General features: G+C 41.3%; 1 protein-coding gene across 3 annotated transcripts in view; it reads right to left on the bottom strand.

Annotated features, from left to right (window-relative positions):
• LOC130385874 (protein boule-like) overlaps positions 1 to 13,029 on the bottom strand; it is a 36,857-nt gene extending 23,828 nt beyond the window's left edge. For 2 of the 3 annotated variants that reach the window (XM_056594624.1, XM_056594622.1), the window contains exons 1-2: positions 12,987 to 13,029; positions 10,138 to 10,242 (exon numbers count right to left, since the gene is read on the bottom strand). In XM_056594624.1, coding sequence (XP_056450599.1) covers positions 10,138 to 10,242; positions 12,987 to 13,001 — 120 coding nt within the window. In that variant the 5' untranslated portion in view covers positions 13,002 to 13,029. The remainder of the gene's footprint in view (positions 1 to 10,137; positions 10,243 to 12,986) is intronic. The other variant, XM_056594625.1, reaches the window with a different exon arrangement.
• Between the last annotated feature and the right edge of the window lie 387 nt (positions 13,030 to 13,416).

Below are 13,416 nucleotides of genomic sequence, written 5' to 3' on the forward strand. Positions count from 1 at the left end.
GCACACGCTTGTCTGGATAAGCGCCAATATGTCTGCGGTGTGGACGTTTTTCAATGTTTCTGAGAAAGACTAACGTACAGCGATTTGCAAAAGTTTCAATGCCTTGATTTTAATGAAGTTAGTACACAGTCATAGCCATAAATGCAATGGTACTAGGCTTGTATTATCGAGTATAAACGGTATAAACTTTGAAACTAGGTCAACCGCCATCTTCTCCGTCAAATATCCTCTCACACTCGGTGACAGCGTCTGGCAGCGCACCAATTCTCGGTGACAGCGTCTTATAACGTTGTATATATAATAGTATAATATAATTTTATATATAATATCACGGCCAAAAGCTCTGTGCGCCTCCGGATGGCCGTAGCGTGGAGAGCTCTCGTAGGGATTGGACTTCGCGGGGTTTGTTAACCGGCGTTGCTATGGTTACCGGTCTTGCGTGTTCCAACGCTTTATTAGGACGCCTATCTATTAGGTTTGTATATTTTTTTTTATAATGAAAAAACGCATCAAAAATAAAACAGTGCAAAGATAAACTGCCGAACTTTTAACCTTTTTAACCTAATACCGTATACCGCGGCAATCTTATCAGTATTACTGAGACAAAAAAGGGTTCAGCCGTAGACACAGTATAAAGGAAGTTTCACATAATCTGCTGAACCCAAGGTTGCCTACGTCAAAGCAGGGCAACTTTCGCATTCCTGCTGTAACCACTAAGAGAGTAAACAAAGGGAAACTTAGACACACTGCTAACCTCACAAATCTCATATCTATTGCCTCCAAACCAAAAACAACCTTAAAGCCTATCAACAACACCATCAGGATGGCTCTACTTAATGTGAGGTCTCTTAATAACTAATCATTTTTAGTTAATGATTTTATTACCACTTCTAAACTGGATTTTATGTTTTTAACTGAAACATGGCTGGAACAAATTAACAGTGCAACCGTTCTGATAGAGACAGCTCCTCCCAACTATAACTTTTTTGATGCATGTAGATCTGGAAAAAGAGGTGGAGGGGTTGCTGCTATATTTAAAAATGTATTTCAGGGAAACAGATCAGTGTTTCCCCTACCATTGTTCAGGCCTGGCGGCCCGCCAGGCCAACGAGCGCCCCCGCCAGGCCAACAACCGGCCAAAAAAATGAAAAAGAGAAAAAAAAAAAAAAAAAATTTTTTTTTTTTTTATTATTATTATTAGCCATAATATCATAACCATCCAAGCTCACCACCAGCTATCTCAATATGTATTGGTGCTTTATGCTCCTGTATACATTTTTTTTTTTATCATTGACTTTTTCCTTATTGCCCAGACGAAGTTTGAAGACATACAACCCCCCCCCCCCCCCCCCCCCCCCCCCCCCCCCCCCCAACAATCGCTCTTCCCCCCCCCCCGTCAACAATCGCTCTACCCCCCCCCCCCCCCCCCTCCATACCTCTCCCCCCCCCCCCCCCTCGTCCAACAAATACCAACAAATACTCTAGCATCCCGTGAAATATTTATAACAAATCACACTATCAGCTCTTACCACCGGGCCTAAAAAAAATTCTAGGGGAAACACTGCAGATGTTATTTGGTGATTTTCCATCGTTCGAATACCTTAGTGCTGTATTGAAATGCTCCCCCAGAGTTCTCCTATTAATTATTTACAGGCCACCCACATATTCTGCAAATTTTTTCGATGACTTCACAGAATTATTGTCTAGCATCTCCACAGAATTTGACTGTCTAGTTATAACTGGTGACTTCAATTTTCATACTGATGATTTGAATGACAAGTGTGCAAAAAAACTTTTTGCCATTTTGGACACATTTGAACTGTCTCAACATGTGAAAGAGGCTACTTATTGTAAGGGGCACACTCTAGACCTGGTTATCACAAAGGGGCTCAATGTTTCTGATCCCTATGTGACTGATCCTTCCTTGTCTGACCACTTTTGTGTTTTCTTTAACATATCTTTTATTCCCGATATACAGACAAAATCAAACACTGTCAAAAAACGGTATATCAATGAAGATTCTAATGTACTTTTTAAAAAGGCCAACTCCTTGCTACCACCTCTTAACCCATGTTCTCCTGATGATCTTGTAGAAAACTTTAATTAGAAAATTTTGAAAGTCATAGATGTCATTGCACCTTATAAGGTTAAAACGATTTCTGGAAAGCAAAAGGCACCCTGGAGAAAAGCTGCTTCTGTAACAGCACAGAAAAAGGAATGCAGGAAGGTTGAACGCATCTGGCGTAAAACAAAACTTCATATTCACCATGATATCTATAAAGAGAGCCTCCGTGCCTACAATTTAGACTTAAAAAATGCTAGAGAAACATTTTTCTCCAATATCATTAAAACCAACACTAATAATGCAAAAACCCTATTTGCAACTGTTGACAGACTGACCAACCCCCCAACAGAAATTCCACCTGATCTCCATTCCACGCAGAAATGCAATGAGTTTGCAGCTTTTTATATTGATAAAATTGAAGGTATCAGACACGCCATCAATATCTCCACTTCAAACAAAAATGTTGGACTACCACCCTGTTCAGGCAAAAATTACGTGGCAAGGATGGCATGCTTTAATGTAATAGACTCTCAAAATCTTGTGGAAACTGTTACACAACTAAAGCCATCCACCTGTTGCCTTGATACTATACCTACCAACCTCTTTAAGAATGTTTTCGACTGCCTAGCAGTAGACATATTGCAGATAGTTAACAACTCTCTCCAGTCAGGCAATTTCCCAAAAGCTTTGAAAACTGCAGTTATTAAACCCCTTTTAAAAAAGCGGAGCCTAGATGCCTCTATTATTAACAACTACAGACCAATATCGAATCTACCCTTCATAAGTAAAATCATTGAGAAAGTTGTCCTCCAGCAACTAAATCACTTCCTGGCATCAACTGGTTGCTATGACACCTTCCAATCAGGATTTCGACCCCTGCACAGCACTGAGACCGCCCTTATTAAAGTTGTAAACGACATCCGTCTTAACACAGACTCAGCATTTTATTTAAACAACACTTAAATACCAATTATCTTAATGTAACATTTAATAACAAATAATTTGGAACACTGAACAGATTTGAACCGAAAGAATACTATTAAAGTATAGCTAAATTAATAAAGAAATAACCAAAGATTGCAGTTGGAGGATGCTTTTTGCTGGTAGGCATAATAGGGCCCCTTTAACTGTTTGGTTGGTTTATTCAAATATCCTTATTAGCGCTTCTTATTAGGCTATGTAGCTTAAATAATGACATAATCAGGCCGTATAGAATGCAACATGTTTAATAGCCTTTAATAGCCTTTCAATAGATGAGGAAAAACATGAACGTCGCAATAACGAGGCATAGTGTTACGAGTAGCATATGTGTATGCGCGAGAATGGCAGTGTGCGTATGCGTGTGTGAGTGACGTCAGCGAGTGAGTGGACGAGCGAGGAGAGCGAGCGGTAGCGCGTGTGTCTAGTGAAGAAGCGAACGAGTCCGGTAGAATAAAGTACCCATCCTGTCAATAATCGGTGGCCGCTTCATTCCGACCTATAAGCAGACAAACTGCCAGTCAAATCACACAAAACAATAGAGACAGGATAACACAGGCAATTTTTTTCGCGCTTGGCCCACTCTGGATAAATGTCGTTCATATCGCATATGAGGACTTCGACGGCTGTGGAGAAATGCAATCCTCCGTAGCCACGGAGAACTGTCATCACAGAGAGGGCATCTCGTCACATATTTACGGCATCGATAGGAGGGGGCGCTGTCAGCAGACTATTATTTAGACAAATTATTAGCAAATTTCAATCTGACATTTTGACCGAAGAGTTAGAAAGGGCATATCGCGCTTCTGCCTTCTCACACCGCGAGACAGGTTTGTGGCTTTGAGTATCGCGATTTTCGGTTTGATACGCGTATCGTTACAGCCCTACTGTAGACCATACATTACTTCTGGAAAGGTTAGAAAACTGGGTGGGGCTTTCAGGCACTGTCTTAAATTGGTTCAGGTCTTACCTACAAAATAGGAACTACTTTGTTTCCATTGGCGACTTTGTATCAGAATCAACCAACGTGACATGTGGAGTCCCACAAGGTTCGATCTTAGGACCCTCTTTATTCAACTTCTACATACTCCCACTAGGGCAAGTCATGCAAAATAACAATATTGACCATCATTGTTATGTTGATGACACGCAAATCTATGTATCGCTATCACCAAATGACTATCGCCCCATAGATCTGCTGTGCCAGTGCATTGAGCAAGTGAAGGAATGGATGTGCCAAAATTTCTTTCAACTAAATGAGGACAAAACAGAGATAATTGTATTTGGTTCTAAAACGGAAAGGCTTAAAGTAACCCAACACCTTCACTCTCTGTCCCTGAAAACCTCAATCAAAGCCAGAAATCTAGGGGTTATCATGGATTCAGATTTACATTTTGACAGTCACATCAAATCAGTTACAAAATCGGCATATTATCACCTTAAAAATGTAGCAAGACTTAGAGGGCTCATGTCCACCGAAGACTTACAAAAACTTGTACATGCCTTTATCACTAGTAAGCTTGATTACTGCAATGGTCTCCTTACAGGTCTCCCAAAACAAACTCTGAGGAAGCTTCAGCTTGTTCAGAATGCTGCTGCTAGAGTTCTAACAAAGACCAAAAAATTTGATCATATTACACCAATTCTGAAATCGTTACATTGGCTTCCTGTAAGTCAGAGAATTGATTTTAAAATCATGTTGCTTACCTATAAATCCCTACATGGTTTAGGCCCAAAATATTTAACTGAGATGCTTCCACTACATCAGCCTTTTAGACCACTAAGAAGCTCTGAGACCAATCTGTTAATTATCCCCAGAGTAAACACAAAACATGGGAAAGCAGGATTTAGTTACTACGCAACAAATAGCTGGAATAAACTCCCAGAGGATTTAAGACTTGCCCCAACTCTAAGCACCTTTAAAACAAGACTGAAGACTTTTATGTTTGCTATAGCTTTCTGCTAAATAACCTTGCCTTTATTTTCTATTTTAATACTAAAATGCCTTTTTAACTCTCTATTTTTTTTTGCATATGTTTTTCTTTTACTTACCTATTATTTTATTTTATTGTATGACAATGTTTATATGTGAAGCACTTTGAGTCTGCCTTGTGTATGAAAAGTGCTATATAAATAAAGTTGCCTTGCCTTGCCTTGCCTTGCCTAAATCCTAAACTAATAATTGTCATAATAATTTCTTTCGGTGTTTCGGTTTTCGGCCTTGGTTTCCTCATTTTCGGTTTTCGGTTTCGGCCAAGAATTTTCATTTCGGTGCATCCCTAATGAGGATGTCGCATTGCCTTGGGAGAGTGTAGACTCTAAACTTTTCCCCGGCAATGCAGACATCCTGAACTGTAAATCCAGGGACACAGATTATTTACTATCCATGTTAAAAAGAAGAAGGAATAATGCCTCAGATTGCAATTTTTAAAAATATTGACTAAGCTTAAAGGAAGCAGGATTATTACCAAATTGTACACTTTATTTTGTTTTTACACATTTGAAGATTTTATTTAAAGTCACATTTGTCTTGTTATCTTTATTGTTGTTGTTGATCCGAAAATGATCCGACCCGTGACTCAAAAACCGTGACACAATCCGAACCGTGAGTTTTGTGATCCGTTGCACCCCTAATTCCTACCGTTCGGAATTGAATACAGTGAGTTTGATGGTTGAATAAACCGTGGCCTATACACTGCCGAACATTACAATATAATATATAATATCACGGCCAGAAGCTCTGTGCGCCTCCGGAATATTATGTAATTTTTGTATCTTCCTGTTTTGATCAGTATATGCCAATGCTGTTATCAATAAAAAAACATTTGCACAAGGCAAGCCGATGCACTTCTCCATGTTGATGAGAGCATTAAAATGAGAACAATTAATGGGACAAAGAAATCAAGGGATATTTAGCATAGAAAAAAGATTTGCGATTAATCGCAAGTTAACTATGACAATAATGTGATTAATCGCGATTAAATATTTTAATCGCTTGACAGCCCTAATAATAACTATATTATTAATATAGCTCCGACGTCTCTGGTTCTTCCACTTCCTTATCAATCTGAAGCACAGAATTGAATCGCGACATGGTGTCAGGGAGTCCGGGATCATTTTGGGACAATTGCTGTACTGCCTTTGTCTGAATAAAAAATTATTAATTTTTGAGCACGTTGTGCTGCTGCAGGTGATGGAAGAGGTTGGTCGTACTCGACCCTTTAGTTGTGACAGATTTGAAGCACTCGCCACTAGGGATGCAAATTATCGAGTAATTCATTAATCGATAGTTGTTTCATCTTATCGATCGATGATCGATTAATTGATAAGCGGCAATTCTTCTGAGAAGCTGAATTTCCTTCTGAATGTGACACATTTAGGTGGTAATTCAACAAAGTCGTTTAGTTGTTGTACTTTAGAATACTTCCACATATTGTGCATTTGGCGTCTTTGTCGTCATTAACCAACTTAAAGTGGCTCCATACTGCACTCCGTCCTGCCGTGTTCCAATACCCGTACTGTCCGTACTTACTAGCCAAAATTTGAGTACGCAGTACTCCAATTCAGATCCGGCGAAAAGAAGTATACTTCAAGGACCCGGATGCCGTACTCAAAACGGGCTAATCGTGAAGTGTGGATCGAAGGACACTCCCCGTACTCAACGGCAGCCTTCTTAGCTACGTAGCAGAAGAGGCGGAGCCAGGCTGAGCCAAAGTCGGCGCATTTTCCACATAGCCGGCATTAATATAGTCATTTTGTAGTTTTTATAGCTTTTTATAGCTGCTAGGCGTAAAGAGTTCACCGTTCAAAGCGGGATGTTTATTGCGGGGGAGGAGCCACGGCGGCAGTCGTGATCGTAATTTCCGGTTAGTGCACCACGGAGTACTCGATTTGGAACAGCACTCGCATCTGAAAAATGTACGTAGTAGCCAGTGCGGATAGTATACTTCCTTTAAGTATATTCATGGAAGTACGGGTATTGGAACACGGCCCTGCTTTGCTTGTGTTCCCGCTTGTGTTCCCGCGTGTGCGTCAAGTACGTCTGGCGCCAAGTGCGCCCTCACGTGGACGGTTGGGGAATTACGGGTTAAAATGCGATTAATTGCAAGTAATTTATTTTAATCGAGTAATCTCTTATCGACAATTAATCGATAATCGATTAATTGTTTGCATCCCTACTCGCCACAAAATACCTGATTCTGTAATCGGGCAGTCACCTTGTCCCCAAACCATTTCCAAACTATGGAGCCATTTGTCTTCTGATAACATACAAGCTTCTCTGCGCCGCGTTTGCCGGCGGACTCCATGTTTTGCGCCGTAGGTGATTTAAAAAAGTGGAAGGCCGGGCCGTGTGTGTGTGAGCCGGAGGCAGAGCGGGAGAGAGATAAGCAGAGTTACAAAATAGCAGGCGGCAGTCGCGGTTCGAAACTGCTGTTATCTGGATAAAATATGCTGTACTTTCAACGCAAATTAAACTATATCGATGTTGACGATAGCGTCTCGTTCTATAGTTCAAATATCGATACATCGATATTACGATTCTGTGGACCGGCGGACGAGCAGCTCCGGCGGGGGGATCTCGGCGGCAGCTCAGCTCCCGGAGTACAATCCCTTTCTCCTCCATGCCGCGGTTCATGGACTTCAGAGAGTCATGGCCAAAGTTCCTTTCCCCCAATTCTAATTCTTCTCACCATGGCCGAGATATCCCCCACTACGAGTCTTTACTTGTTGTGGAAGTACCAGTGACGTCAGACATGCTACTGCAGAGGTTTGGTGCTATTTTTAGCAATATCAGTGGTTCAAAAATGCAGATTTGAAAGAGAAACTCACTGCCCCAAGCCAATAACATGGACGCCAAACATTGCGCCGGGCAAACTCTAATATCTGGAGGGCTTATTTGATGGGTTTTCATGCCAAAACAAAGACCCTGTGTTAAATTTTCGCCGGAATTACACTTTAATAAATTAGTGAACGTATTACTTAATGTATAGTGAACGTATTACTTAATGTATAGTAGGGTTGCCGCGGTATACGGTATTACCAGTGTTACCGGTGTTGAGGCTAACAACGATTACTCGGTGTTGCACACCGGCAACACCGTTTTTTTTTTGTTTTTTTTTCAGTAATAAAAAACAAATTCAGTAAAATGAATAATATAATTACAATTAAGAAAATTTAAATGTGTAGAATAGGCCACAGTTCTGCTCTGCGCGGGAGAATTGTCGCGCCTAGAATAGGCTCTGTGCACTAGAACCCGGAAGTCAACTGACGGCGTCGGCATTCTAGTTTCCGGTCTACTTACTGACCCAGTCCATAGCGTGAACATGTTTGGCTTTTCTAGATGTCTCCAAGACCTACCGACAATAAATGTTAACGATGTTCACCGCATTGTTGGTGCTAGTTCCCTTGCACCTACAAGCAAGCGGGAAAAAGGATTTAAGCTCTATATTTCGAGTTATTTGCATAACTTTGAGGGTAGGTAACGGACTACTACAGGCTTTTTAGTGAACATTTGTTAGCGACAACATTTTTTTCTGTATTTAAAACACTTAACTGTCCGTTGTTGTACTAACTGTACTAACGTGTGTCCATTTTTTAGTGTCTAGCAAAGATAAGGGAACATCGGAGGTGATTATCAGAGCATTGTGCCACAGGTCCATGAAGAAATCAGAGAAGCCTCACAGCTTGAGTGTATGTTAAAGCTAGCGATAAACCAACCGTTATAAACAAACCGTTATACGCATGTTTCTTTTATAACAGTGTCCGTGGGGGGATTTAGCTGAGGTCATATGTTTAATCAAATAATCAATACAAACATGTATATTTTAAAAAAAACAGCACAAATGTACACACAAGCGCACTTTCCTCGTCAGCCACCACAACACGCAGAAAGCTCCAGCCGAGAGCGCCCACCACGGCCCCAACACAGTGCAGGCACGCGAGCCGCACACAGACACAAACACACCAGCTTCACATTGCCTCAAACTCCACTAAAATGTCTCTTTTTGTATAGCACTGTAGTGCTCACGGTCAACACACACTGTACTAGTAGCACTGTACTCATGGTCTAAGACCATCGGAACGGGTAGCTCAGGCTCTTCGGGGTCGGAGCAAGGCTCGGGACTCGCCGGTCTCTCTCTTCGCTCCCACACACCAGCCCGTGTTTGCCTCGCGATGAAGTTGTTCCAGTTGAACAAAGAAGGCACTGAGTTGGGCAAAAGGACCCGTAACCCTTTTCCAGTTGATGTGATCAACTTGTTGTCGAAATGCCGACTGCACACCTTCGTGTGGTTGGTGACTTCAAACCCCGTCCTCCTGATCTTCTGTATCCCCTGCGCCCGAAGAATTGGGTTTTTTGGGAAGCGGTGGAAACTAAAACTGCCATTATACCGGCTGGAAGCTGAGCACAACGGTACACAGCAGTGTTGGTTTGATCCGCCTTCACTCCGTTGAAGCTTGTGAAGTCTTCTAACATTAAATTTACGTTGTTTGGTTGGGTTTTCCATCTTTTTACTATTTATAGTTGCCGTGGTAACTGATACGGGAAGTAGACCGGAAACTAGTATGCCGACACCTGGCGACACCGGAAGTTTGCTTCTAGAGTTGTGCACAGAGCCTATTGTCGCGCTTCCTTACAAGATCGGTAACCATAGCAATGCCGGTAAACAAACCCCGCAAAGCCCAATCCCGACGTGAGCTCCCCGCGCTACGGCCATCCGGAGGCGCACAGAGCTTTTGGCCGTGATATTATGATATATAAAATTATATTATACTATTATATATAGAACTTTATAAGACGCCGAGAATTGGCGCGCTGCCAGCCGCTGTCACCGAGTGTGAGAGGAGAGTTGACGGAGAAGCTGGCGGTTGACCTATAGTTTCAAAGTTTATACCGGTGTTGACACAAGCGTATTAATCGGTGTGAAAATGTCCACACCGCGGTAACCCTAATGTATAGTTAACGTATTACTTAATGTATTAGTTAATGTAATATTTTGTGTATTAGCACAAGTATGATTAAGTATGCTTAACATACATGACTTGACAATAACCAGTGACCAATCAGGAGTAAACAGGAAGAGGAGGAGTCTCACCCGGCAGTCGACGCGCCCCACAAACAGCCTGTTGGGGAAAACCATGATGCTCAGGGGGGCCGGCCCGTGGATGGGGGCGAGGGGGGGTGTACTGCCTGTCTGGATCTGTCAGGGAATACACCAATCATATTCCAGAGTTGAGTTCTGGTTCCGCACTCTCTCCTAACGATGATCACGGCCGCCTTTTCAGCAATCAATAAAAAGCTTTTCTACGTTTTGATGAGTATTAATTCGTTAAAATGAAACGATGCGGAAAGACACACACTAGTTTGTGTTGTTTGTTGATATACTTTTTTATTGACGTCTTTAATTTATGAAATGGCGAGAAAATGGCGGCCGTGAATGTGGGTCACGGCGAGAGGGGTCTGGCTCCAGACATCCACCCACACGCTGCAGACATCCACCCACAGAAACATTTTTTTTTTTAAATGTCGTTTTGCACGGCGCAAGCGCGAGTTGCAAATTCTATTGCCAACGTGCGAAAGGGACGGGACCGCACAAAGCTATGTGACACGTTGGGCTCAGCTGCACTTGGAGGTTATGGTAGGTGACTATTCAAAACAGCGATACAATTATAAATGCACGAGACTTGCATTTCTTTACCGATCTATTAGTTTCATTAAGTTTAGATTTTTTCATCAAACACATAACCGAACGTTACACCAACATGAAGCATTTGCTGTTTTAATCCACACTGACGTGGGTAACGCTAGCTAGGATTCATTTTTGCAAGACATGTGAATGTTTTTTGTAAACGTTGTGTAGCCTATGGTCGGTCTTATTAAACGATTTTACAGATTTGTAGATGTGTTGCGAGTGTAAACGTTCTTAAGATGTTGACTTTTGACAGTCATCTGTAGACCAAAACAGAGTTAAGTTGTGATAAAATAATGAGCACGAATTGAATTGACGCAGCTCGTTCCGCTTTAACTAGTGTTGCACCTATCAGCTGTTCATCTCCGCTGCGGTGGCTGAGAAGTGTGATATCATTCAATAGACAAAATCGATCTTTAAATATTCGATCGGCCTGTTTAGTTCATACAATCTGTTTATAACGAAGAGATCATAACATTCAGTTCAGTTAAAAGGGGTAAAAGAGAGGAAAAATGTAATAAAACGGATAAAAGTTAATGAATTACTGTTATGTAATAGCCTACTATCCTGTCTCACATTCTGAATGTTCAATGTCCCCCAGTTAATAAGGTGCTGGGGCTCGGACAGTTCATAAAACATATAATGACAGAGAGAAACAGATGTAAAGCACAGTATGAGGTAGAAATATATCTCATCATTAATTATATGCCAATAATAGATAAAGTTGATGCTCTGAAAGGGACAATAATTGCTGCACAGTGCACACCCCTAATAAATATTAAGTTTTTCCATTTTTCAGCCTGTTTCGTAAACATGTTTTCGTAAACTGTTTCGTGTGGACTAACACCATTGAATTACCGGCCTTTATATAGTTTGCTGTGCTGTGAGAATTTATCGCCTTTGATCTTAATTTTTTCTACAATTGCAACATCAATTGTAAAAAAAAAATCTGTCTTTTGTAGATGCATCACTTGTTTTTTAACGATGTTTCAAAGCCAGAAGTCACCTTTGATTTTCAGGAAGACACGGAGGTCCTCCTTAACATGGCAGCTGAGGAGGATCTTCAAGTAAACACCATGTTCCTGGGTCGCTGGGTGGACACTCATTGACATTGCGGGCGGTGTGTGTGTGTGTGTGTGTGTGTGTGTGTGTGTGTGTGTGTGTGTGTGTGTGTGTGTGTGTGTGTGTGTGTGTGTGTGTGTGTGTGTGTGTGTGTTGAGGTTCTGAGTTTGGTTATCTGTTGAGTGTATGACGCGCTTCTGAATAAAGTGTTAAAACGTTTACAATGTTTTGATTTTTTTATGACTTCACTTATTCACTTTGGTTACACACAGAGCTTGTTGAATTGAATATATATTAAATTGAGATGATTGCAGCATAACACAGAAAGAATTATGAATTAAGAATTCTGAATAAGGTGTGTGTATTTGCAGAAAGAGAAGAGCCATAAACTTCAGCTTAAAGTAAACAGCGAGTGTCAAGTCTTCTGTCCAAAACCGGAAGCGTTTATCCGATTTTATACCGTAATTTATTACGTTCATTTATGTTAACACATTACCTAACGCCCGATTTTTATTTTATTTTCCAATTTTTCTTTCTTATTTTCCGATTTCCGGTGTGCTGGTGGATGTTTCTGTGCGTGGATGGATGTCTGCAGCGGAAGTTCGTGCCAGCAGCAGCGTGTGGGTGAATGTCTGCTGCTGCTGAGGCTTTCTTGGTCACGGCCGCCATTTTCTCACAATTTAATCAAGTCAATCAATCATTTAATAAATCAATCAATCGATAAATCCTTAAGTACTCATGATTAAAGATCCTACTGCCTGCGATGGGATTTATTTGTTGATTAAATGGCGAGAAAATTGGTGGCCGTTCTCACCTCAACGAACTACGAACGCACGAACGAACTCACAAACTATTGCTACATTTGTACGCACACATGCAACACGTTTTCAATATAAATGCACACAAAACGAGTTGAAATGTGCCTTGGGTTACTTCAAAGTCGCTATAGTTGCGCCTAAGAAAGGTTCACAACAAGACACAATATCCACTTATGAACTTCAAAGATCCGTCGGTCTACATCGATCGTGCATTGAACAAAAGGTGCACTTAAATCCACCGAAATAACGGTGTCCCGTTGTGCAGGAAGAGTGCAAAACGTCTCCGATTTTGATGTTTAAATTCACATTAAACGTGTCAGTTTAGCTGACTGATGCTCACTCATCTTATCGTATATTATTAAGTGATGGACTCACCATATCCTCAAGCATGTCCTGTTCTCCATAGACGGATTATGACATATCGGGCCCCTGGGCACGTGGACTCCGCAGGCCAACCCCCCCATCCAACATAAACACACGCACCCAGAATACACACACACGGCGATAATAAATCATTGGCCTATACCTGCAACACAGCAGGATTTGTAGCACAGGAAAGGCAACCTCACAATAATTATTACAAATAAATGCATCTTTATTCAACCAAAACAGGATAAAAAATATATATAATTGATGCAATTTTTGGCGATTTGAACGAATTTCGAATGCACCGCTTTCAACCACAAATAAAAAAGACTTAAAGCAACGTCGTAACATGTGCCCGGTGTGCCCGTAATCCACCCATGCTGTTCTCGATGGGTTAATGGTTCGATAAAAACGTTATTAACAGCTTATAAACTGAGTT

Source organism: Gadus chalcogrammus, chromosome 7 (assembly GCF_026213295.1).
Source record: "Gadus chalcogrammus isolate NIFS_2021 chromosome 7, NIFS_Gcha_1.0, whole genome shotgun sequence".
NCBI classification, from domain to species: Eukaryota; Metazoa; Chordata; class Actinopteri; order Gadiformes; family Gadidae; genus Gadus; species Gadus chalcogrammus.